The 26,784-nt window shown below is 35.9% G+C and overlaps 1 protein-coding gene across 2 annotated transcripts; it reads left to right on the plus strand.

Moving 5' to 3' along the window:
* Positions 1–1,890: 1,890 nt before the first annotated feature.
* On the plus strand, positions 1,891–25,865 carry gwl (serine/threonine-protein kinase greatwall). Of its 2 annotated transcripts, none has more exons than XM_071598176.1 (14): positions 1,891–2,014; positions 2,118–2,173; positions 2,266–2,366; positions 2,710–2,801; positions 2,909–3,030; positions 7,131–7,237; positions 9,637–9,746; positions 11,762–11,915; positions 13,443–13,961; positions 16,484–16,629; positions 20,548–20,743; positions 22,523–22,636; positions 22,770–22,982; positions 25,680–25,865. In XM_071598176.1, exons 1-14 carry the CDS (start codon positions 1,913–1,915, stop codon positions 25,724–25,726), a joined length of 2,079 nt encoding a protein of 692 aa, XP_071454277.1. In that variant the 5' UTR covers positions 1,891–1,912; the 3' UTR covers positions 25,727–25,865. The 2 variants fall into 2 exon arrangements, with proteins under 2 accessions (XP_071454277.1, XP_071454278.1); XM_071598177.1 differs by having other exon boundaries at positions 22,776–22,982.
* Positions 25,866–26,784: the final 919 nt, after the last annotated feature.

Here is a 26,784-nt window from a genome sequence, read left to right on the forward strand (position 1 = left end):
TGTAAGCAATGGTCCTGAACTTTGATATTGTTATGTACAGATCATTTTATATTATTTATTTGTCTGTTTTATGTCTCATGAATCTCAATGCAAAGAATTACTGTATATATATAATTAATCCTCAGGTACACTGCACAGTAGTGCAGTGTTACGTGCATCTTTTAAATAATAAAGTCTTATTACGTATAATGCATTTTTCCATTCTATGAAATAATTTTTGCACTCAAGTTATCTTAAATTTATAACCTGACTATAAATTAAACTGCCTCTGACTCAATCTTCAGTGCATGCCCAATTTTATGTGCATATGTAAGCTATTTTCTCCATAGTTTTTCTTCATTGCTACTGTATGGAAATTGAAATTTAATTTTTTTCTTGGGAAACTTGATTAGAGATTATTGTCTCTTTCATTGACATTTTGATTACCACTGAATTTTTTTTTAAGGAATTGAATACAAATCTGATCTTTGCAAAATTTATGTTCATATAGTATATGTGTGCCTTAGATTGGGACGTGGTAGTCCAGGAGTAGAGCATTGGTCTACTGAGCGGAGGGCCAGGTCAGAGTAAGGAGTAGTTGTTTGAGGGTGGGTGGGAACAAGGGTCATGTTGAGTAGGAAAAGAGGTTAGGGAAAGGGCACAGGTGGGCCTGCATGGAAGCTGGAAAGGTAACAGAACTCCAACACACGCCAAGATGCAATTACCTAATCTTCTAACCTGAATACTCGTTGTTCCTCATCCTGCATTCTTCAGACACCTATGTGCCAAAACTTCTAAAATTTACATTGAATAATGACAGCAAAAATATTAATTGCAAGAAAGTGAATAACACCTTGATAGTACACTGGAGTGCAATTATCTGATTTTTTCTGTTTTCATCCAATGAATAGTCCCCTCAGTGGGTGAAGGAAACACAAAATAAAGGAGGTAGAAAAGTGCTATGACATTTAACTTGAATTGAGTACATATTGGTAAAAACTGACGAATAAAATAATTTCGATATTTACTAAGGTGCCACTTGAAAAAATAGAAGTATGAGACAAATACCTGTATTAACAATAATTAACCTCACATTTGTTGCTGATCTGAGAAATATTGTTTCTGATATTGACTAAAATGCACTTTTTTATGAAAATTGCGTGTAAGAGTCCCAAATTTCATAGGAAGATGTTTTTTGTAAATTTCTTTTGCAATGTGTTCAATAATATGATTAACTTGGGAAAATTAAATTTTAGCTTTTCCTTTGCTGAGTGAAACAGCATGGCAACTAACTGACTTTTCCATTTCTCTATCATGTTAATTGTAAAATATATTTCAGTCTACTGAACCCTTCGTCAGATACAAGATGGGGAGATGGCCGGAATCTTATATATATACATACTTTACTCAAGTTTGTGAATCAATGCTTATTTGAGCATGTTTGCAAGCATGGCCAGCGGTTAAAGGCACCTATGATAAAATCCATCCTTGATAAAAACGGTAGAGTGGTAGGTACCGACAATGAATGTGCTCAAGGTAATGGGGGAAGGGAGGACGTGTTGGGGAAATTTTAAAGGGGCACATAGAATGGAAGTTGTTTCATGAGAGGTGTTGGATTGCTGAAGGTTGTGTTTGGAGAGAAAACGCTATATAAGCTGGAAATCAGAAGGGAAGAATTTTGTATAAAATCAAAGAGTGTAGAAAGTATGAAATTTAATACAAACAGCGCTATGAAAAGGTTCTAGCTGTCCAAAGGACAGCTCTAATCGCGTACCAGGGCGTAATAATTCAAATGGTACCGCTTCAGGATCACGTGATATCGAATTCAGACCGGAACTCGATCAAACGATTATCGTCTACCAAGGTTTCGATTTTTGCGAAATATATCGACGTTGTGTATGATTTCGAAAACAAACGTGGGAAATGACATTATATGATGGAAGAGAAGATAGGTGAAAACCGGATTAATTCAGCAAGTTCATCTGAAAATTCTATTTACAATACGTTATTTTTATCAGCTAAGAAGGCAACTAAGGTATGGTATATATATTCATCGATGTCTTGTCCTGAAATGAAATAATGACGGTTGACCGTTGAACGTTTCGAATTAATATATCAACATATTGACTTCTTTATAGCCCCCTGATATAAATGATTTCACGTTAATTAAACCAATTAGCAGAGGGGCTTATGGGTAAGCGTGTAATGGTATTTTTACTTGTTTTACTCGCCTTTGTAATGATCAGGTTTCCGTTGAGGTTGAATTGCTTGTCCTTGTCTTTATAGGAAAGTGTTTCTGGGTAGTAAAAAGAATGACCCTAAGAAGTTATATGCAATAAAAGTAATGCGGAAATCAGATATGATAAAGAAAAATATGGTCAGTCATGGTAAGTCATTTACGGTAAATATTTAAATTGTAACAAGTCATGCCGTATCATATGGCATAACAATGACGTAAACTTCTAAATATAAGATTGTAGTTGTATAAGTAAAAGTGATAGATCTTTGTATGCAGTTGAATTGTACAATTTACACCACTATGTAACTATGCACTGCCATTTGCAACTAATTTTTGTTTCGGTATTAACTGTGAGCCGTTTTACTAGTATTATGGTTTCGTAGCAGTAGTACTGATAAAACCGTACCTTGTAAGGATGTTCAATCAATTTTTGTAAATTTAATGATATTACTATTATTTTGTGAGACCTTGGCGCTTTTCCCCTTATTCAGTGGTCACCGAGAGGAACGCGCTTGCTTTGGCAAGAAGTCCATTTTGTGTGCAGTTATTTTATTCACTTCAAACAGAAACTTGCATTTACCTGGTAAGTTTTTTTGCAATTTATTTCTACATGTTTTTTTACTCAATGATATTTGAAGTTATTTTCCATGTATTTCATTATATTTTTATTTCCCTGTTGATCTATTTCAGGTTATGGAATATATGGTTGGAGGAGATTTAAAGTCACTTCTCAGTAATTCAGGATTTTTTGAAGAATCTGTTGCAACTTTTTATATTGCGGAAGTGGTCTTGGCTCTGGAGTATCTTCATAGGTAGGGAAAAATGATCCAGTAGATATATCTGCTTATGATTTCGGGTAGCATGCTTGGGTAGCTGACGAAATGTGTGATTACTGCCTGAAGAGACTTATCTCCATATGACTGCTAAGGCACTTGGTAAACTTCAGCAGTGTATTTTCTGAGTTTCGGAATTTTCTGCGATATTGCCTTCAGCGTATGGTCTGGAAATCCTTCCCTGAATGAATAAATTTTACATGAGGATTAGAATTACAATCCTTCCAATGTTTCACACTTTGCACTGTATTAGAAATTAAATGGGCTAACTTGTCCTATGTGAGTTTGTAGCTCAAAATTCTTGTCAAAGTTCTTAGTCTTGCATCCCACAAGTAGGCATGTCATTCACACACACACAGAATATTGGGTGAATGTCATGCATCCTGTCAATGCAACAGTTTTGTGAAATTTATGAAGAAAAGAGCTCACGAGAACCTTATCATTTGAGAATGGGTGTGTTAGGCTTGTGGGTGGGCTAATCATCTACAGACCTGAGGTCCCAAGTTTCAAATTTTACTGGACTTATGCATTCTCAAGCTGCACCAAGCTGGGTTTTTAGGTGCTTGATCTTCCAGTGAAACTTAAGGTGACAGAGGGAAAGGAACTGGCCACCCTGCCATAATGTGTGGGTTTCATGTGGAGGGGTTAGTATGAGGTTAAGCCCTACTGTCATCCATCAGAACCAACCCTTGGGCTGATCAAGCAATCGATTTATTTTAGGTTTAGGATTTGTTGTACAAATATAGGACATGTCAAGGCAAATATACAGCTGCAAATTATATTTGCAGATATTCATGGACAGAGTAGAACATATATTTTAAGAGGTATTCGCTAAGTATTTTTAAATAGTGACATTTCATTGAGATTCCTCACATTGTTAGGTAACTTATTAAAAAGAGTGAGGCCCAAGTGCTGCATTTTTAGTTCTTCAAATGATTGGTACAGGTTTTTAGAGGTTCTGGTATTATAAGTGAGATAATCTTCAATGCTATTGTAGAATTGGATTCTTAATGTAGGACTGGACACTTAACTTCAATGATCTTTGTGTACATGCATGGAAGAGGCAGAATGTGACGCTTTTTAAAGAGGAGGCGACAGGGTGCATTGAAAGATGCATCGCATATTATTCAAACAGCCATTATTTGTATTTTAAATATTGTGCTGACTTTTGGTGAGGAACACCAGAAAATGGCACTGTACATTGCATGAGCATAGAAATAACCTTAATGCACAGCTGATAGGACATTGTTGCTAACAATGTGTCTGGTTACTCTTATGAGAACAGAAATGGAGCTTAATTTAGAATGTAAGTTGTTAATATGATCATCCCAAGGTAATTTACTATCTATTTCAATGCCCAGGAAGTAAGAACTGGTATGTTGTGGAATCAATTTCCCATCAATATTGATAGTGGAGCTAGCTTTTAGCTTATACTAAGCTTGATTCGTCCTCATTGAGGGAGAGGGAGCTTAGCTGGCACCACTCCTCTAACAGAATTGTAGAGTTGACTTAGACAGCAGGTCATTGATAGTAGAGGCTGACATTAAAACATTGGTGTCATTAGCATAGGCTGATTATTATGGTATTATTCCAGAAGGACAAGATTTAGAGTGACTGGGTTCATTGACAGTGAAATGAGATTTGAAAGCACATGAAAAGTCAGTGGACCATAAAGGTAGTGGTGGCACTGCCTATTCAAGGTGATTAATGAAAGATCTGGTGCTTTCCTGGCGTATTAGTTGGGTGAATTCTTCTCGGGTCTTCCAACCGGGTCAATGGCTCCATAGCTGCCGACGTTTCGATTCCCGAGTCGGTCATCGTCATCAGGGCTGATTGCCGTTCCGCCTAAAAGTTTCAAATATTGGCAGAACGGCAATCAGCCCTGATGAGGATGACCGAGTCGGGAATCGAAACGTCGGCAGCTATGGAGCCATTGACCCGGTGGAAGACCCAAGAAGAATTCACCCAACTATTCAAGGTGATCTCTGATGAGAGATTAATTTTCCTGTAAATCATCACTCATTATTGCATTCCTTTTCAAACATGTTTGGTGTCATGCCCTTAGAGGTCTCAGGAGATTTTATGATGTATTTACTTTATTCTAATTAAGCAAGGGCCATAGTTATTGACCCGAAGATTGGTTTGATAGGAGAGAGTAGAGCTCAAACATCTGCATGGGGAGTGATTCCTTTCCCTGTGCCATAAATGGTTTCTATGCAAGATCCAAAGTCTCTACCCACTAGACTCTTACCACCTCACCTAACCAAGGACATAGAAGCTCATTTCATATCATGGGAAGAGATGTTGGAAATGGGCAAAATTATTGTGATGCCACTCATTGATCGTGTCTAAATAATCAGAATCTTGTGGAAAAAATGTTGATGAATCACCAAGAAAATTTGAAAACTCCTGATTTCTGTAAATAATTTTACACCCTTAAAATGTTGGTGAATATTTTTTGATAATTGACCAATTCAAATTTTGGTATATTGTTCCTTAAACGCAATAAACATGTCTTATTCACTGTGTATCTTAAATGTTTGGATATGCTGATTACAACAAATATTTGCGGTTTCGTAACTTTTAAGTGATAGTATTAACTATAATGATCTAATTACGACCCTTGAGGAATTAATTAATGTAACTAACGTTGATTGTAGCTTGACAAAAGAATGTTGATGGCATTTGGTGCATTAATTACATTTCACAAGTGTGGTGGGTAATCCAACTCCGTGTGTAACAGAGGTGACTGGTTGCTACGCTTAGCGTACCAGCTGCTTCATTTGGCATCCACCTCAAAGTGTGTTGTCATCATTAAGTTGCCATTACTTGGGCAATATGTAACATAGTTTTGTGAAAAGAAACGTTTGTAGCTTCTAATATTATTTTTGTGTATTTTAACCTTTTAAAAATGTTTGATAAATATCTGAGAACCGATAGCAAACCTAATTTTGATAAGATTCCTTTCAAAAATATGTCATTTTTTGAAAGTAATTGGTGCTACGTAAATCAAGTTGTGCATCTGTGGTAAACACCCATCAGTATGCATTCATCCCTCAAAGGCCACTGAAGAGAGAGGCAGTCTTAGCCCCATTTATTGAACTTGAAGTGCGTACTCCATGCTTTGAGACACCTAATGTAACTGCATATGGACACAATATTATTCAAATGCTGCTATATTATTCAAATACCACTAAATTATTCAAATGATATGGGATCGTAGATTTTCGTGGCATTCAGATGAAAGACTCCATTTTCGGGACATCACCGCGTAGGTTATTTTGCTGACAACAGTTTCACCCATGTTTCTAGGAACGTCTTCAGGTCGATGTGCCGACCTATGACCTGAGGATGCTCATTGAAACACAGGCGAAACTGTTGTCAGCAAAATAACCTACACTGTGATATCCCGAGAATGGAGAGTCTTTCATATTATTCAAATTATACTACCACAAAGAATATTATAATTATCAGTTAATATATCATTTTTAAAGCCATCAAAAGGAGAAATTTTTTTGTGAATCTCTAAATGCAGAGTTGTTTAAATCAGGAAAATTTTAATTAATTTTGAAATATCCGTAGGCTGATTTTCATGAGCATGGCGGGGTGATTTGGAATAATTGAAATTTTGTTGATTTGCTGGTAGTTTTCCTTGGCTAATATTTGAGTGCATTTAGCCAATGCCTATATACAATTTAGGTGGGTAGTAAAGAGAAGTTTCAATCATCAGCATGATTTCCAGACCCCAAAATGTTAACAGTATTCTGAGAGAGGTGACTAACACCAATTTCAAATCTCCCATACAATAAAATGTCATTTCCGTCGGTGGATGAATAATATTCATCTGATATAAATTAATATATATCCAAAATTGTCATGGAGTTCTATTCCTACTCATTCAACCAACTACTTTTAAGTTGATACCTGTTGTTTTGGTTAATTGAGTATGTAAGTGATAGTAAATTTTAAAGAAATACTAAATGTTGACAATAGAGAAAGCTCACTTTATTTACTAAGTAGTTGGTTTTGCACCTTTTTGTAGCTTTAAAGTTTGATGATTCAATGTCATTTTATCTTAGGCATGGAATAATTCACCGAGACATAAAGCCAGACAATATGCTTCTTTCTTCAAGAGGACACGTAAAGCTGACTGATTTTGGACTCTGTGATACTACTTTACATCGTGGTAAGTGAAATGTTCATTGCATGTGGGAGGATACACTGTTTATTGTATTATTCTACAAGGTCTGTTCAAAAAGTATTGCGTATTTTTAATTTCTGCGGGTTACATATATTTGATTTTCGATTATTTTTGTGGTGTTATGTTGGTACTTATGTCTCTCACTTATGCCGAACAGTTCGGCCATTTTGAATGTTCAGTCAATTGTTGACGGCTGTTTTGCTTGGATGTGTTCTGCCTTGTCTTCGATTTTTGCCTGTTCCAAAAAATGGATCAAAGAAGTTGTATCAAATTTTGAATTAAAAACAAAATTAAGTGCACAGACGTATTCAAAATGTTGACCCTGGCATATGGAGAGGCTACCTTGGACTGAAGCAACGTTTATTGGTGTTCTCAGAGGGCCGAGAAGATGTGAACGTTGAGGAGCGTGCCGGATGCCTGAGCACGTCAACAATAGGTGAAAACATTGATGAAGTTAAGAAAATAATGTTGGCCAATCGTCTAATCACCATTTTAGAAGTTGCTGAGGACCTAAACATATCGATTGGCTTGTTCCATTCGATTGTTACCAATGATTTGGGCATGACACGGGTCGCCACGAAATTCATACAAAAAAAATTGCTCAATTTCAACCAAAAACAGCAACGCATTAACATTGCTAATGAGGTGTTGGACTCAGTCCGCGATGACCCAAATTTGCTCCAGAGGATCATAACTGGTGATTAATCATGTTATGGTCCTATGGTTATGCCGTGGAAACTAAAGCTCAATCATCCCAATGGAAGCTGCAGCATGAGCCAAGATCAAAAAAAGAACACCAAGTTTGGTCGAATACGAAAGTTTTGCTTGCAGTTGACGAGATAAAGACTGCATCCAAGGAGGAGCTGAACAAGATCACAAAAATTGATTTTTTCAAGTGCTTCGAGGATTGGAATAAACGTTGGCACAAGTGTATAATATCTAATGGGGATTACTTTGAAGGGGACAAAATAGATATTCATGAATTAATCAATAATTTTTGAAAAAACACAAAAGTCGTGATACTTTTTGAACAGACCTCGTATAAAAGAAATATCTTTTCAATCAGGGTGTATGGCTTCATGCATTGGGGCAGTATTTTATGGGAAAGTTTGCATAGTGCCGGGGGTGCTAAGAGAATACTTTCATAGGCTAAAGGTGCGTTAGTGTGTAGAGAATTGATGACAGGTATGGAAAGTAAAGATGCAAAGAAGAGATCAGTGAAGACTTAAATTTGGAGCATAGCACTGTATATCTCTGAAACCTGGTCTTTGTGTTGTTGTGAAAGAAGAAGAAGTTGTGAAAAAAAGAAAGAAGAAGTGTGTTGATTTTTGAGTATGGAAGAAAATGGAGAATCAGGTCACATAAATAGTCAACCCTGAAGCTTGAAATGTGGTGGATAAAGAAGTTGTCAAGGGGAAATCCAAAGAAGACAGAGAAAGTGGGTGGAGGAATGATTGAAAAATAGTAGGATGTTTGAGGACGTAATACAGGGTGCGGAAACATAACTCCTTTTTTTATGAAGCAACGCCCCTTTAAAGAAAGGGAAGTTATGTTGCTGCACCCTGTAGTGAGGATATTGTTGGGTAAACAGTAGAACAAAGAAGAGAATAGGGTTTTTAGGCAGCATGAAGGCAGGTAGAAGTTACAAAGAAACAAAGAAGGAAACAATATTGGGAAAGTAAGATTTTTTTAGCATGTGTATAAAGCCCACAATTAACTGGTGGAATGCATTGAAAGAAATGAATATCAATGTGTATCTGCTGCAGTCCTCCAAATCACTATCCATCTCAAATAAAAAAGAGACGTTTCAGGCATGATGTGGTGGCATATCATGATTAAATAAAAATCAGCAATTTTTAATTAATCCATCCCCAAGGTCTTAATAGTTCAATGGGGTTATTAGTTGTAACTCATAAATTGAATGTGCTTTCTTACATTTTAAAAATCCACGGAGAAAAGATGTGTTCATGCAATTGCTCGTGACACTTCTTGAATCAAGCATGGATATGTATCATTCATTTTAAAGCGTGAGTTGAGAAATATCTTGCTTGCCTAGCGTGATAATAAACTCCTTGGAGTATAAGTTTAGCCACATAATGAACTTATTTGGCAATTGAAAAGAATTATTGAAAGGATTTCCATAATATTTAGGCTACCAATTACCTGAATTAAACATAGTCCTTTTATTATCATATTCTGCATACTTAGCTGATCTTTTGTTGTTGATTTTCCCATAATAAATGAAGTTGAGTTGTGCTGCAAGTTGCATATTGATAAAGTTGAAATGTTTCAGCATTATTTTCATCAACTTCTGTAGATATTTTGCATGGAATTATTGAAATGTTAAGTCAATTAATATTAAAGGGAGATACTAAATGTTTCAGACTTAGAAATATCAGATCTTGTGTCTGATACACCACAAGCAAAACTGGAACAAGAATTAATGAAGAGGACACCTGGACAATTGCTGTCCCTCACCTCTCATCTGTCATTTGTAAGTTTTAATCAAACACCCTCAAAGGAAGAAGTAGAATTTCAATTATTGAAATTTTACTTTTTTTCTATTTTTATTTATTTTACTGTGGAAGTGTTAAGTTTCTTTTTACCCTCATATTGAAATTTTATTTGTGTTGAAGTAGCATAGTCCATCAGCGTTATTTATGAATGTAGCTGATTTTTAAATCTATTACTGGAAAAATAGTAGTGATATGTGGATTCCATCATCTTCAGCTACTAGTAATCAATTTTTTTCTGCTTCTTCTCTCTCGATTAAATTAATCATCTTAAGTTTTCATAAATCATTTCCATAATTTCTTTCATTAACTGGTTCATTTATTTCATTCTTAGTCTACCATTGCTTTTATGGTACAAGGTGGAAATACTAATATAAATGACGTTAGATGATGCGGAGTGAACTGCACACAACTATATGGTTTGTATAAAAAGTATCGCGAAAAGTCGAGGAAAAATAGATTTATTTCAGATGTGGATACAATACCACAAAATTCTTCCAAGTACATCCCCTGAGCATCCCCACACTTTTGCCAGTGGAGAATTTCACTTTTGGGAATAGGGAAAAGTCTGCTGGCGCCAAGTCGGGATTGTAAGGGCTTTGGAGAACCGTGGCGATGCCGTTGCAGAAGGTCCTCGCCCTGGACTCTGCTCTCGGTCATCAGTCAAGGCCTTTGGGATGAGTTTAGTGCAGTCTTTCACATCATCAAATTTTCAGTGAAAATGGTGTGCACTGTCATCTTCTCATTTTGAATAATACTCCCTGCGATCATGGATGCACTTAATGGATGGTCTAAATTCAGCACTTGGCACACATGCCAGGAAAAAATTATTAAAAATACTCTTATAACTAACCTTTAAGGTGCCCGTCTCAAAGAGTATGAGGAAGGTGCTGATGAATGCTTTGGCTGTGAATGACGGGGGATGTTGGGCAACAGAATTAAATGAACTGCTCTCCTTTAATTTCAATTTTGTCAAAGCAATGTATTCTCAGCACACTGTGAGGATTCTTTATAATTTAGTTGGCAGGAGGCATGAAATGTGACTATGTGTTAAATGTCAGACTTACCAATGCAGAGATTTGTATGATTTATTCCTTGATTTTCTGCATTTTGTCACCCAAGAAAGCCTTTTGTGTATTATGATGGCTGACGATTTCAGACTGATAGAATCATGCCCAATTGAAATAAGTTGAGCCCATGATGCTTTGCTTTGATTATACAAACTAATTTTTCCATATTTACATTTTTTATTGTAAAAATACTCGTCTACTCTTTTGATTTGGCCACAATAGACATTTTTGCGTTCATCATAGTGCCTCACCTCCGTCACTTTCAATTGTTTCCATTACCCATATGGCAGATAATGTTGGTCCATCAAAATTTTTATCATTAAAAATAAAAAATTGCTTAGTTGAAGTAAAGTCATAACCACTGGCAACTAACTGCCTTTAATTTTTTTTCATCACCGGGATTTAGTCAAGTTATGCTATGGTCCAATTTTTCTATTTTCTCATTTCCTAAGCTTTCTCGTTTTGAAAAGCTGTGGGAAAGGAGGCAATGGGCTACTAACTCCATAGATAGTACTATTGTGATCAAAATGTTTTACTAGTTGATTCTGGTGTCATTGATGGCTATTATCCATGAAATGGATTCTTCCTGTGCTTTTAACACTTTTTCTTGCTTTTGTAAATATTTTAATTTGATTAATTATTTGAAATTTTCTCATGTGAGTATTAAGATTCTAGTTGTTGGTACATGGGCAGCTTATCTTTGTTGCTGGAGGAGTGATTACCACTGGTTCAATAAAAAGTTCATGGTTTTTTGATGTTTGTATTCTGAGATGTTAAGTTTTAAATGCACCCACTTTGATTTTAGGTTACGTATGAGATTATCTCATGTAGTATTGTCTTTGAATCTTATTAGGAAAGCAGAATATTATAAATATTGATTTCTCTTCAAAATGATAATTTAAATTCAAGTGATGTGTTTATTTCAGAGTGCAAACCGCATTACTGCTGTTAATACCTCTCAGCCAAATCGCAGAGATAGCAGCACACCAAAAGGAAGGTTTCAGTTTACTAAGAATACCTGCCTCTCATTTTCTGGTTCATGTTCCAAGAATTCACCCTTCAATTCTAAAGGAATATTAGGTAAAGCTTCATGGCATGAATAGAATGTCTATAATTGACACAATTAGAGAATAATCAGTGTTCTCCTATGACATCCACTTGTTGTTATTGTGGCCTCTATTATAACAGCTGTGCTGTATTCTTTTAGATTAAATAATTGTCACATTTTTTATTGAAAAGTTTATCATGAAGTTCATATGAATTTAAGCGGAGGATATTGTTCTGAAAATTTTCAATGGGAAAGGAATCATTGTAAATGGATACATGTATTTCCTATAGGATTCAATGTGGAGGAGGGAGAGTATGTCTAAAATTCCAAAAATCCTTTCCTAAATTTACTTTTCATTTCTCTTACATTGTGGCAAGTGTCTTAGGGAGCAAAGCACTCCACTCCTAAACTTACTGACTGCAATGGGAGAGAAACATGGAGATATATAATACTTCATAGGCAGTCACATTTTGAAACCACCTCAGATGGAAAACGTGTGAAAACCTTTGAACGGGTGAAACAAAATTATGCAGTTTTGCTAAATGTATGCTTTTTTGTGAAACTAACTTCTTCATGCTAGGCTTCATTGGTACCACCTGGGTCGTACAATATCTTTGCATTATAAATAAAGATATTGTGTCTGTTGTGAAACTCCAAGTAACAATGCAGTGAAATATGTACAAAATGAAGTTTCTATGCAGCAAACCATGGGCAATGACATGACATGCTATTAGCACAGTCTTCAAAAATGTTCACGCTTTATTGCTTCTACTAGTTATTGGAGAGAATAGTATTTTGTTATGAAAAATTGTGAACATTTAAAGACACAAATGGCAAAAATTTTATCAATATTTATTGGGAAACTTGCATATTTGACTAAAAAATTCATAAATCTGAGCAAAAGCTGGTACTCTCATAAGGCTTTGATCTCACTGCAGTGAGTACTTCCCACAAGTACAATAAAAAGCACATTTTGTACAACATATGGGGAAAAACTCTTCAAATGAAATCTGTCATTGTGTTTGTTCTGACGTACGAATTAATGCTCTGGTTAATGTAGGCTAATTGCATCTATTTTAATTAATATTATTGCTTGAAAAATAACATCTTGCATTTTAATATGCCACTGAATGGTTAGGATAAATGAAATACTTGTACAATTATAAAAGTAAATAAAATATTGTGTTCACTGTAGGCTAAAATTTTGAGGGAATATTTTTATGAAAGGGTTTTAAATTTTTGCATTACCTTGTTTTCTAATTCTTTTGCAGTAGTCAAATGCCTTGGTCCGTTAAGATCGTCCTGGACACTTTTGAAAATAGATGCCTTAGAAAATAGACAAAATGAATCAATATTTTGGGGTAAACATTTGCGTTATTGGAGGCACTAATAATTTTAAAAATTCTGGGAAATTAAAAAAAACACGTGAAAATAATGGCGGTATCATTTTATTCAATATTATGGCTTATTTTTCCAACATCGCAAATGTAGTAGACCAAAGTATGACATTTTCTAAGGACTAATTTTCTTTTGAAAAATGGCTCAATCTCATGTTTCAGGAAAGGAATCCACGTTATCTGAAGACACCGTATTCTGTTTTGAAGACACAGCCAACTCGGAAGCTATTTTACCCCAAACTGTTCGTGAAAGTGGGGGCACAGTTGCATCTGTGTCGGACTCAGACTCATTTCACACGTGTGAAGATATACCTCAAGACATGTGCTCTATGATGAAGTCTCTTTCTGATGCTGAAAGTAGTGCTTCATGCTCTGAGGGACAGCAAGGTGTGAAAAGGAAGAGGAATTTTATTCAAATGGTATCAATGCTCTCTCCCCCAGAAACATTTAATGATGTTCACGATGCTTCCCTCAAGTCATGCCACTGTGGCTTGACTTCAGATATTGACTATCTGGACATCAGTGGCTCGCGCAAGAGGATAGATATTAAGAAGAGTCCGGAACAGTTATTATTTGACTGCCATATTGCGGACAATAATGGTGGAGAAATAGAAGAGAATGGAATTTTGGATGCATCAGTCTCATCCTTGGTGGGTGCAGAGGAACATTTAGAAAGAAATGGTAATACATTTGATACTACTTTGTATATTTATTCATTCACCTAGATATAGATGTAAGGAAAAGGGATAGGAGCACTTATAAAAGACCAACACAGGAGAAGTGGGAGTTGAGCAGATCACAAGAAAAAAAAAGATTCCTTGGCCAGGGCTCCAGCCACAGATCTTTGAATTGCCGTGCCGATGCTCTAACAATGAGTTATCAAGGAAACTTGAATTACTTTGAAATCTGCGGGGGTTTTATGCAACCACTTGCCCCGATTCATTGGCCGGGAGATGGCATTGAGGAGCTATTTCACCCACCAAACGAGAAAACAGACAAGAACACTAAGAAGAGAGAAGAGCAGGGAAAACAATCATACCATGTCATAAAGGGTAGGAACAGTGTGTTTTATGGCACAAACAGCCAGAAGAAGGAAACGAGCCCCATTTACCAATGGGTAGAGCATTGGCCCGGCAAGTTTAAGCTTCAATGTTTAAGTCCCGGTCAAGGAATCTTTTTTACACTTATGATCTGCTCAATTCCACCTTCACCATTCTTACTGTTTGTCTTTTAAGTGTTCCTATTCCCTTTTCCTTGTCTGTATCCATGTGATTGAATTTGTGTTTGCCATTTGGCAGGATTTCCTGCTTAAATGAGTATATATTATTATTATTGCTGGTTAAGGTATATTTTAGATGGAAACAACCACCAAATAAATATTTTCTCCTTACAAAACGCCAACCAACATCCTATTCTACAACAAGCCTCTCTTCATCTCTGGATACTTCCTCCCTCCCTTCATCCTGTCCAACATCCCTATCCCTATTTCTGCCCCTTTCTCATTTGCCTAACATTCTCCCCTCTATTACAGTTTTCAGTATTCTACTGCCGATCAATACACCTTTTATCCTGCCTCCATAGTATTTCTCCTGACAAACCCCTCTGCTCGCCTACCATACCAAGCACTTCCTCATTTGTTTTCCTTTCGATCGCATTTCACCTTCTCCATCGTACTCCACACCCACATTTCAAAAGCCTCAATCTACATTTATCATCCTGCTTCAGTGACCACGTTTCTGCGCCATGCATAACTATGCTCCATGTCAAAGTATTGACAAGCCTTTTCTTGGCATCCTTGCTGAACATCCCTGTCATTATCTCTGTCCTTGTGAAAGCCTCTTTGCTTAGCACAATTCTTCTCCTTATGTCTGTACTACATTGACGGTGTTGGACCAAAACACATCCAAGATACATAAACTGTTCTACCTGCTCTAGTTTTTGCCCTCCTATTTTAAGGTGAGGGTGAAAGAATTCCACAAAGTTAAGCCTGAAACTGTTAGCTCCTATTTTAATGTTTATCTTAGCCTTTTTCTTTCTAGAAAATTGCATAACCTTTGTTTTATTAATATTGATTCTCATCCCATACATGTCGCGCTGAATTTCCAATTCACTCAGCAATGATTGCAGCCCCTTGGCTGACTGACAAACTGAAGCTTGGTCATATGCATACCTAACTGATTTTACGAATTCCCCCCATTTTCATTCCCCCCTCCAGTTCTTCCCATGCCTCTTTAATCATTTCCTCCACATATATGTTGAAAAGCATCAGTGATAATGGGCAAACCCTGCCTTACACCTCTTCCTAACTCTATCCATCCGGACTCCCCATTCCCCACTCACACCTGAGCATTCTGAGACATGTACAGGTTGCGGATTAGCCTCCTTTCCCTCCAATCTATTCCTATTTTCTTCAATATACTCATTAGTTTTCCCAATTCACTCTTCTAAGTGCTTTTTCGAAATCTACGAAACAGACAAATACGTCCTGATTGTATTCTATATTCCTCTTGATTAATGATCTCACTACTGCAATGGCATCACGCGTACCACTCCCCTTCCTTAACCCAAACTGATCATCCCCTAAGTCATCAATTGCCCTACTCTATCCTTTTGTTGATGATCCTGAGAGCAACTTACCTGTGTGGGATATGAAACGTATTACTCTGTAGTCCTGACATGATGTAGCCTTTACCTTTTTTGGAATAGGAACTGATGCCGATCTCACAAAGTCTTCCAGTCAAATTCCTTCCTCATAGATACTACGGATCAGTCCATATAGCCTCTTCCTCCCACATTTTCCTAAACATTTCAGTTGTTCCGCAGGGGTGTTATCCACCCACACGGCCTTGTTTTGTTCCATCTCCCTTAATGCCCTTTCTATCTTATCGTTTAGTATGCCTGGACCTAAGCTATCTCTCTCTCTATGTCATGTTCCTTTCCTATATCTAACTTTGTTGGTCTAAGTTCTTTACTGTACAGTTTTTCTATATATTCCTTCCATCTCTCTTGGATCTTTCCTGTGTCAACTATTATCTTACCCACTTTATCTCTTACTGTTAGCATAGATCTTCCCTTCTCACTGCCTGATAGTGATAGTGTAAAAGCAAATTATTCACCAGTACTTTTGGTGAATCATTTGCTCATTAAGACTCCTAATACGACTGATCTCATTTTCATTGCCATTTTATTATTGAATTTTACAGACACTTCTTCTCATGTAATGATGAAGCAGTTTGCCACACCTCTTTCAACAAATGGTATCTCCAGGACCCAGCTTTTGTCTGCTAAGGCCGTCGTTGTTGGTAAAACAACCCGTTTTGAACTGCCTAATCCTGAATCATTAACTGGGGTGAGATGAATGGGTATTCTTCTTACTTTTTTTGATGTATTTTATTTAGGCCTCAATAATTCCTTCAATCTATTGTTTCATTCAACAATTTTTTTGTTTCAAATTTTTCTCATGAATTTCTCCAGTTTTCATTTGTGGTTGTGAACCATTAGTTCATCAGAAAATAGCAGAGCTTAATAAACATTGTGATTAATCATAATTTTAACATGCCATTTGACCTTTATTTTTAGCTATTTGGAAGGCTGTACGAAATCAGTTTTTTCTTGAATTGTGAATACATTGTTGGTATGGCTTAGTGCATGTATTCATGTATATTATTCCAAATTTTTTTGATGAAGTTTTCATGGCATTTTATTTTTACGTGATCTTAGTGTGCTAATTCAGCAGTGGTGTCTCTATCCAGAAATTCCACCAGGTAAAATTTTTCATGTGTAAAATAGGCCCAAATGGGATCTAGACTTGAAAAAACTAATGGGAGGAACACATGAAAGAATTTTGTTAAAGACTGGATGCTTCAAAAGATTAATCCATGAGAACAAAGTGGACAGGATGTCCGAAATCCAGTAATAATGGGAAGTGAATTTGAGTTTTAGGTGAAGGGCTTAAAGAAACACTTGAGCCTGAACAAATGAAATTAATAGGGAAATTAATAAACTGCCCGGAGGCAAATTCCAAGTAAGTCTGTTTGGAATAATCAGAGACAATGATGGAAGTAAGGAAGACTAACAGAGGGTATTTAAAAGGTTATAAGTAATGATAGCAATTCCAAAGAAAACAATGGCATAGGAAAATGGTAAATACTGAACCTTTAGTCTGTCGTCACATGATTCTAAAATATTATACATAAATGCCAAAAATCAGATGAAGTACAGAGGAAAAAAATGAAGATTGCTTGTCGGAAAACCAAGAGGAATAAGACCAGTCTACCTTAAGATATCAGTGTATATATCACACCTCAGTGGGTCACTGTGGACAGCATACATTGGCATGGGAAGACCTGTGACTATGTTTCGCCAAACTAATGTTTCAAACTGCTGGAAGCACTTGAAATGGATAACAACTGGAGAAAAATCTATTGATTATGCAAGAATGCAGACCATAATGCTCGTGAATTGGAGAGAAAGATGGATGTGAAAGTAAATGAAGGATGCAACATCACAAGCACTCGTCAACATGCAAGTGATCGGAGAAATTCAAGCCAAGCATTATGGGAATCAAGCGGAAGGGGGTTGAAATTAATATGCTCAATTTGGTAGATGTCATCAGAGTAACGGTGGAGTATTCAGAAAGATATCATTATTCAAACACAATTAAACTAGTTCTTCCAGAATATTAAATGCTGAGCAATTAAAATAAAGGATGTGGGAATCCAAGTTTGTGGAAGGGAGTAGTTGAAAATGTATATTTAGTTAAGAGGAGAGACTTAGGGCAAGTAAATTCTGTACCCTATCTCGGGACTAGTGTCACTAGGTAAATAACTGGTACACCCTTATTTTTATGGAACAAATGACCTCAGCTGTTTGTCTCCTTCCCTCAAAACTATTAATACTACAATTTATATTCTTTATTATGCTATCAATATTTTTATTACCGCTGTGGTATCATGCATTCTCCTCTCCTGCTTAAATCCAAACTGCTCTTTTTTTAATTTAAACATGAATAGAGTTCATACAGTGGATATTAATTGTGTAATTTCTCATGTATTAGATACCATTGAACAGGCCAAGTAATTCTCTCTTTCAAATGATTTGATTAAACATGGATAGAAAGCTGTTACTCTATTTCTCACTTAACTTAAATCTTTAAAATATCAAGCTGATGCCTCTACTCTCAAAAAATACACTATCATATGATCTACTGGACAACTTTCAATTCTTACAATCAATCCTTGATTCCAACTTAAACTGACTGAAATCCTCACATTGAATCTATATGTGTAAAATTTAATTAAATAATGTTTGTAATGCGAGTCACCTATCTGAGCTGCCCTAAATCAGCAGCCTTGACCCCTTACTATGCCAACCTGTATGACATCTTGTCCCACAGTGTCCTTTTCTGGGCTTCAACCTCCAACATGTCCATAAATAGAGTATTCAGGATTCAGAAGAGAGCCATTAGGGTTCTAATTGAACTGTAACCAGTTGAGCCATATAAGCCGCTATTTCATCAAAGACAAAATCTTAACACTACCAGGTATATATGTTCTGAATATCCTCTATTTTAATTGGCAGAACTTCCATTTTTTCCCAATACAGGGATATATTCCAATGGCGCTGGGCATATTAATACTATGAAAACAATTGCTTTCATTTGGCAATAAACCTGTGGCCTTCCTGTCTCCTCACTGCTGTCTTTTCCCTTTACTGGGATGTGATCAATGTTACGTAAGGAGTTTTTCTGATCAAAATCCATCCTGATAAATATTATTAGTTCATAATTAGCCCCCTATATTTTTTTGCTTTATTTCCTTAATGGTCAAATAATTATGCATTAGTACTATAAATAAATTGAGGCATATAATCTTTAGGGTTGATATCACTATCTCCATTGTCTGTACTTATAATAAACAATTACTGCTTTTAGTTTTTGTTTCCATTCCTGAGCATTTAGAACTAGAGGTTTTTTGAAGTATGTATACTACTGATGAAAAAGTAGATCTATTTTCAAATTCCGAACATTGCTACGTTTGGCTTTCTTACTTTAAAAAAATGTAAAATGTATTATAAAATTTGAGGGTTACTTTGTGCTAGATGTCTCTCCATAATGTTTAAAGCTGTATAGTTGTTTTGGCTATACCTGCATCTATTTTGTGAACAGCAGTCAACAGTTCATACTTTTCTATTTCGTTGGAAACATATTTTCGAAAATATATACCACTTTCGAGGTCTATATGAATGTTAATAGTGCTTCACTGTGTCATTACAAATTCATCAAGCTTTAAAGTAAAGTAAGGATTAAGTAGTGGGGAAATTGGAAATATGTACAATTTACTGACACCGTCAAGACATGGCTGAAAGATTTGTTCGCTTATGTTTCATATGCATGAAACATAAACAAATGAAAATTTAATGAAATAACTAATTTCTACTGTTTAAGTAACTCCCAGCTGTTATCATGTGACACTTTTCTTCTCCGACTTATTCTCAATATCAGTATATCATATATTTTGTAATTCAGTGAAACCGTAAACAGTGTATAAATTATATATTTTTAAGTGGATTTGTTCAATGTAAATAAATGTATGATTTTATGGATTGTTCTGGAATACTGCATACTACAGGGTTCGTCTGGAAAATAAGTGTACTGACTCCTGGGCTGGGCTCGCCGCTCCAGGCGCGCCCAGCACCGCTCTGATGGGCTGCGATTGGAGGGGGTATGTTGGCAAGCGACGCTGAAAAAGGCAGTCTGCTCTGAGCTGTGGTGTAGTGAGGAGCTCTGTTAACGCGAACCTCCACGCTCGACCCACGTCACGGAACGCGATGCCGAAGTTTTTGGAGCAGTGTTATTCCATCAAATTTGCGGTAAAGCTTGGGAAATCGTCTACCGAAACTGTCGGTATGATTAACCAGGCTTACGGGGAGTCAGCCATGTCCAGAAACATGATCTTTCGGTGGCACAAGATGTTCGTGGAGGGCAGAGAAGAGGTCGACGACGAGTCTTCGAGAGGTTCCCGATGATGCCTTCGCGGGAGCGTTCCAGGAATGGGAACGCTGCTGGAACAAGTGTATCGAATCACAAGGGTCCTATTTTGAGGAATATTAGCTTAAGATATGTAAAAGTGTAATAAATTTTTTTTCCTGAGCTCAGTACACTTATTTTCTGGACGAACCCTGCTTGCTCTAATCATGATGTTAACCAGATGTTTCCAAATCAGTATGTTTATCTTGCTCTACAATAAGTGATTTCATTTCCCTTTAGGGCACCGAGAAACCTTTGAGTCCTACTGGAAATGTGAATTCTTGGGTGCCCAACACTCCTCAATTACGAAGTGACCATCCCTTCAAAACGCCCAAGTCAGTTCGAAGGGGTCAAAAGACCTCATCGGTGAGTGACCACCGAATTTTGGGGACACCAGATTATTTGGCGCCAGAGCTACTCCTTCGCCAGGGACATGGTAATTCAGAAATATTTTATTTTGAATTTCCTGTCTTTTTTATAGAAAACTGATTCATGAGTTTTGTGGGCGACTGGATCCTGTGAGTTACCATTAATTTTTGACCCATATTTTACTTGTATACTGCTCCTTTTTCTTCTGTACATATTTCACCATTTGTGGTCATTGACTACAGGCATTAACAACTCCTTTTAGTTTATCATTTTTGTTTGTCTGACTATTTCATGACAGTGGAACCTCACACAAAGAGCATAATTCATTCCGGAGTCTCTCTTGTAAAGTGAAACACTCATTAAACAAAAAAAATTAACCAAATAAATCAATGTGAAATACAATAGCATGTTCCATGCTGAAAAAATAAATAATGTACAAGGTTGATTCAATCAAAATCATGTTTTACATTGTTAAGGATTGAGTTTAATCTTCCTCTTTTCTTCTATCATGGAATGAATCCTCCTGGAACATGAATTTAATTACTAGAAAACGTTAAAGAAATTTATAAAGATTAGTGTATTATTTATGATACAATCCTAATTCTTTTTTCCTGGAGAGCCGTCTTTAGGCATTTGTTTTTGCTGACGCTGCAAAATATTGTGAAAATTCAACACAGCATTATAATTATATAAAATTTTAGCGCTCATCTATTGCCTTATTGGTATGGTGCTTCTCAATGTATGATGGTACAGTTTCCCATGACCTCCACATCACATTTAGCCTGTTCTTCGGAATCAATACTTCTTCAAGGCTCATGAGTTTCTAAAAAGTAACAAGCTTAAGGTTTAATTTTCAAATTACTGCTTGTATGGGCACAAAATAGCAGCTTGGGATGGTCTTTCATTGGCTTTTGGCCAGGGAGTGTATTCTTCTGCTTTTATATAGGTTCACTTCAAGTTATTGATGAAGTTCTCTGCTACCTTTTTGCTGCTTCGCCATGCCTCACCATGCTGTCTGTGGATGTTGGTTCTTCATTCAAATCTCTGGAACCACCCTCGGCTCTCTGCATATATGTTATACTTCTTCTTTGGCCATAACAAGGTTGATGAAAATCACTTTTGACTTCTCACAAATGATATCCTTGTCAATGGTGACGCATTGCAATTGCTTTTCAATAATCCATATGAGAAGCAACCTTTCAACATCATTAAGAATATGTAACTGTTGTGTAGATATCCTTGTCACTCCTGTTGAAGCATCCATCTCCTTAATCTTGCCCTAACTCTTGAGGATGGTGCAAATTGTCTTTGTGGACTGATTGTGTGGGTGCTAGATCAGCCATGCTCACACTTATTTCTCACTCTTCAATGATTTTGCTTTCATTTCTATGGTTATTTTTATTCTTCAATGCCTGTCTTCTTGCAGCTTTTTCTTTGGGGACATTTTTGCGAAGGTTATAAAACTTTGATACAAAAATCACAATATTGTGTGTTCACACAAGTTACAAAAAACACGTATGGATAAATTTGTGGCCGTTAGCGGCCCTAAGATGCGAGCAGATTGAGTGTTGAACACATAATGAAGCAGGAAGAGTGCAATCAATCCAGGAATTCTCATCCCTGTCACTCACTATGCCAAAGTGTCACTTGTGAAGTGAATCATATTTTTAAATATATTTTGCTCCTTATGCAAATAACTCATTGTGCCAGGTGCTTGTTAAGTGAGGTCCCATTGTACTTGTGGCTGTTTATGGCCAGTTTCATCCAATAGAATTGGATAAACTATATTTTTCATTTTACATATCAAAATTTTCCATGCTCTCTTGACAAGTTCGATCTTTCATAGGTCCAGCTGTTGACTGGTGGGCCCTTGGTGTTTGCCTGTATGAGTTTGCTACAGGGATTCCTCCTTTCAATGATGAGACATCGGAAGCTGTGTTTAATAACATTCTCCAGAGAAGTAAGATAGTACCCAAATCTTTCACTTATTCATCCATGGTGTAGTGCAAAATATTCTATCATTTGAGGGAAAAGACTTGAATGTATTAATTAATCTTTTTGGAAATTTGCCTTACATCCTTTATTTTTGTAAGAAATAGAATGGCCCGAGGAAGATGAAGCTTTGTCTGAAGAAATGGTTGAGGCAATTTTGTCACTCCTAACATTGGATCCTGATAAAAGACCCAAAGCTGCTGGTGTGAAATTAATGAGTCTTTTTCATACAATCACTTGGGATACTTTAAAGGACTCGACGGCTCCTTTCATTCCACAACCTGATGATGAAACTGACACAGTATACTTTCAAGGTACTCTTATCATCATCATAATATTATCTGTTAATCATAAGTACATTACTTATTTTTTTTTCGCAGAAATATTTAGGCTAAAATTTAAGTGTCAGTATTATAATTATTTTTCTTTTATCGAATTAAGTATTTTATTGAAGGATATTGTGATGAATTCTGGTAAGTTCAGTATTAATGAAGTAGATGTTCCAGAAAAAGTAATCTATTAAATGTCTGGCATTTTTCTAATCGCTCTGCTGTTTTATTAATTCTCTCTTAGAACTCTCTTTTTGGATAATACATGGCTAGTGTTTGATGGGTCACATTTAGTCCGAGTGACAGCCAACAAAATATTGAAAATCAATAATATATATTGTCCAAGTTGGAATTATCTCAAATAAAGTGAAACTTTTCTTGGTGGCATGCTACTCTGGCTTTAGGGCTTTGGCTAAGTGTACATGGATCACATATAATCATTCTTGTTGAGTGGAAAATTTGCTTAGGGACCATATGAATATAAGTGGTTGACCGCCAAAATTGTAAATGACACTGTAGTTCTTAGAAATCCAGGATACTGTGAGTAACTCTAGTTCTGTATCAATTAAATGGAAGTGGTGTACAATTTACATGTTCATATATTTTAAACATCTGTTGATATGTATGATTCTCAACTCTTGAAATTAGTTCCACAAAACTGCAGTAGATTCTGCAACAGTAACTATTAACAGAGTCATCTGCTAATTGTTGCATTGTCTTGAAATTATTTATTAAAAAGTTGGGAACCGAAATCCATCAACTCACCTAGAATTTCATGGTACTGGCATGTGTTGCATAATGCATTTGATGTGAAGGTTATCTATTATTTTTGTATTCTATTTGAAGTAATAAATTAACAGGAATTCGGGATGGATTTTTTTGCCGAAGAAAAATATTTCTAGTTGGTCCGGTTTCCATTAAGGGGGTGCATGTGACCTTCTAGTTCATCAAGGTTTTCACTCTTTGTGACTTTGATCGCAGATAATAATTTTAAAATTTGAAATGTCTTTATTTCAGTCTTTTCTTATGTACATTATTTCTTCTATATTCGATCAATATTATGTGCAATTTTGCGAATGGTATTCTACCGGTTAAGGTAGGTTTTGGTAAGGTGCAGACTAACCACCACTGGCTCACATAACTCTTAGCAGCATAGCCCCCTTCAATGCAATAAACCCCTTTTCAGCTCCATGCATTTTCTGCCTCCCTCAATTCCTTTCGACCTCTCTGTATTTACTCTCTTTCTCCAGCCCAGCTTGCGTGCCTGTCGTTCTCCCTCCTACCCCTGTTTGATGTCATCTTCAGCATTCTATCGCAATTGAATGGTTTGAGGCATCTTGTTGTGGAAGCCATTCATTTCGGAAAAGAAAATACTTGGTTCCTCCATTGACATTTTATTATACACGCCCTAGGTTTTGACTTACCTGATGATAATGTTGTAAGTCAAAAGCTACATCGTGCGTAATAAAATGTCTGTGGAGGAACAAAGCATTTTCTTTTTCAATTCCATCATAATTCAAAAGACTGCATTTAGTTTTCTCTCTCCCATGGATTTCCCTCAACCCTCACTCCCCTTTCACCTCAGCCCTCACTCCCCTTTCACCTCAGCCCTCACTCCCCTTTCACCTCGCCTAGTTTTTTTCTGATTCAATTTACTTTCATGTATTTTACTTTTTCCATTCCTCTCCATACTCACATAATGTGCATACATTATTGTCCCTGTAAACATTCAGATTGATACTTAATATGAGAAAGGAAACACTTTGCTTTTTCGCATGGAATTTTTTTATTAACACCTATGTTTCGTTAAAGCGTAACATATTCGGATTCAACCTGAAGATGTTATGCTACAGCAAAACCTAGGTCATAATAAAAAAAATTCCCTGTCGAAAAGTAAAGTGTCTTCTTTCATGATGAAGAATTTCTACCATGTTACGCCTGAAACTGTGCTACTTAATACGAGGTTTATGATATGAAATTCCAATTGACTATTAGGTTTTAGCCTAGAATACACATGCTTCAAAAATTAAGCAGTAGAGGAGGGGTTGTTAAAAATTATTTTCCAGATTACAGATATGGACTGTCAACTCCAGAAATGACTGAACTGCAAATTACTGAAACTAATTTATGCTGCACATGGATAATGGAATAATAAACAAATTTAAATGATATTTTTCAAGTAGTATGTAACATTTCTGTGATTATTTATTAGTAATTGTAATTTGTTGTTGAAATCAGTGTCACCAGGTATTCAAGTTTCCCTGAATTAAATTTTAAAATGGGATCAAGATAAACTAAGTAATTTATTTTGTATTTTTAAAATTTAATTATTTTTAGTTTTTATGCTAAAAAGGTATGTGCTATTCCTGTGAGTAGAGAATACTGACTTGAGGGTCTGGGTTCGACTCCCTGAGATATCTCTGTGCAACCTCAGCTTCCACCAAACTGCATGATTTTTTGGGTACCAGATCTTCCTGGGAAACCATATTTGGCACAAGGAAAGCAACTCTCCCCCCTACCCTAATGTGTGAATTTCACTTGCCGTTGGGCTTAGATTTAGGTGACCCTTACTTATGAAACTGATCTTTTAGTTGATAGCCATGGTTTTTTGTTTAAAATAGTAAATTTTTAAAAGTTACATCCTGTGTGCATATTCCTTATATTATTTTGTTCTTATTACAGCACGCAACATCCTTCAACATCTCAATGTATCAAGCTGTGATATGTAAGCATTTTTAAAGAATTTTGTGAATCAAGGACTCAGCATACCTTGTATTTTTCTTTTGTGTGCATTATTATATTTTACCATTGTTTTGGCATTATGTATATATTAAGAATGTTTTCAACAATTTTTACATTTTTTCTTTATTTGACCTATCTTATTTTTCTTGTTGACATATGTATTTTCCCGTTTAGTTAACCTGCTTTTCTGATTAATTGTATATTCCCTTGAATTCATAAATGAAAATGATTCATTTAAATAATATTTATTCATCTAGTTATTTTGGAATTATTTGAGAATTTTCCACGTAACTTTATTTCAATGCAATGAATGTGTATTTTCTTTTGTTTTTATTTTCTTTTATTTGTATATTGTTGGTATTTTGTGCAGCTAAAATGCTGACAAATCTGCAGTTTTTCTGGCAACTACCTCTATCAATTTTAATTTTCCAGCAAAAAATATTTTTCTTTGTCTGCCGCTGACCTATTAACGGTAAAACACGGTAAAGCCTCAAGCAAACATTCCCTGGATTTATGTAATACTCAACTTTGTATAACCTTTTTTGGGTCATCTACCGGCTAAGGTAGGTTTTTGGATGGACACAACTACCAAATAAAAAAATTTTTACTCCTAACAAAATCCAGCAACCTATTCCACATCAGGTCCCTCTTCATCGGTCCTCATATAAAGAACAAAGTAAAATTTTTTTTTCTAATCCTCAAAGTTGCATAAAATGTCACCATCCTTCAGAGATAATAAGAATTTTTATCATAATTATATGCAGCTTTAATTTTTAACTTCGTTTTCTTTATTTAGTGAAGTATATTTTTTCATTAACATTTTATTTGACTGACAAATTACCGTTTAAGCAAAATAATTAGCCATTAAGGCATAAATCATGTTTTATTGATAGGTATTTGTGGGACGTGAAAATTTCTAAGTGCTATAAGAGAAGCTATAAAGAGGATAAAAGAGGCAAAAGATAAGGAAACTTGAAAGTTACCGTGTGTTGTTTTCAAGGAAAAAAATGCCATGAAACATAGTCCTCAAAGAATATGAATGATA

The sequence above is a fragment of the Hetaerina americana genome, unplaced genomic scaffold, assembly GCF_022747635.1.
Source record: "Hetaerina americana unplaced genomic scaffold, ioHetAmer1.1.p SCAF_10, whole genome shotgun sequence".
Classification (NCBI taxonomy): Eukaryota; Metazoa; Arthropoda; class Insecta; order Odonata; family Calopterygidae; genus Hetaerina; species Hetaerina americana.

Bases quoted from the DNA above. Each gene is read 5' to 3' on its own strand.
- gwl (XM_071598176.1), top strand. From the start codon at position 1,913: ATGATGGAAGAGAAGATAGGTGAAAACCGGATTAATTCAGCAAGTTCA. The intron at 2,174-2,265 runs GTAAGCGTGTAA...TTGTCTTTATAG, and splicing joins ATTAGCAGAGGGGCTTATGG to GAAAGTGTTTCTGGGTAGTA. The intron at 13,962-16,483 runs GTAATACATTTG...TGAATTTTACAG, and splicing joins GGAACATTTAGAAAGAAATG to ACACTTCTTCTCATGTAATG.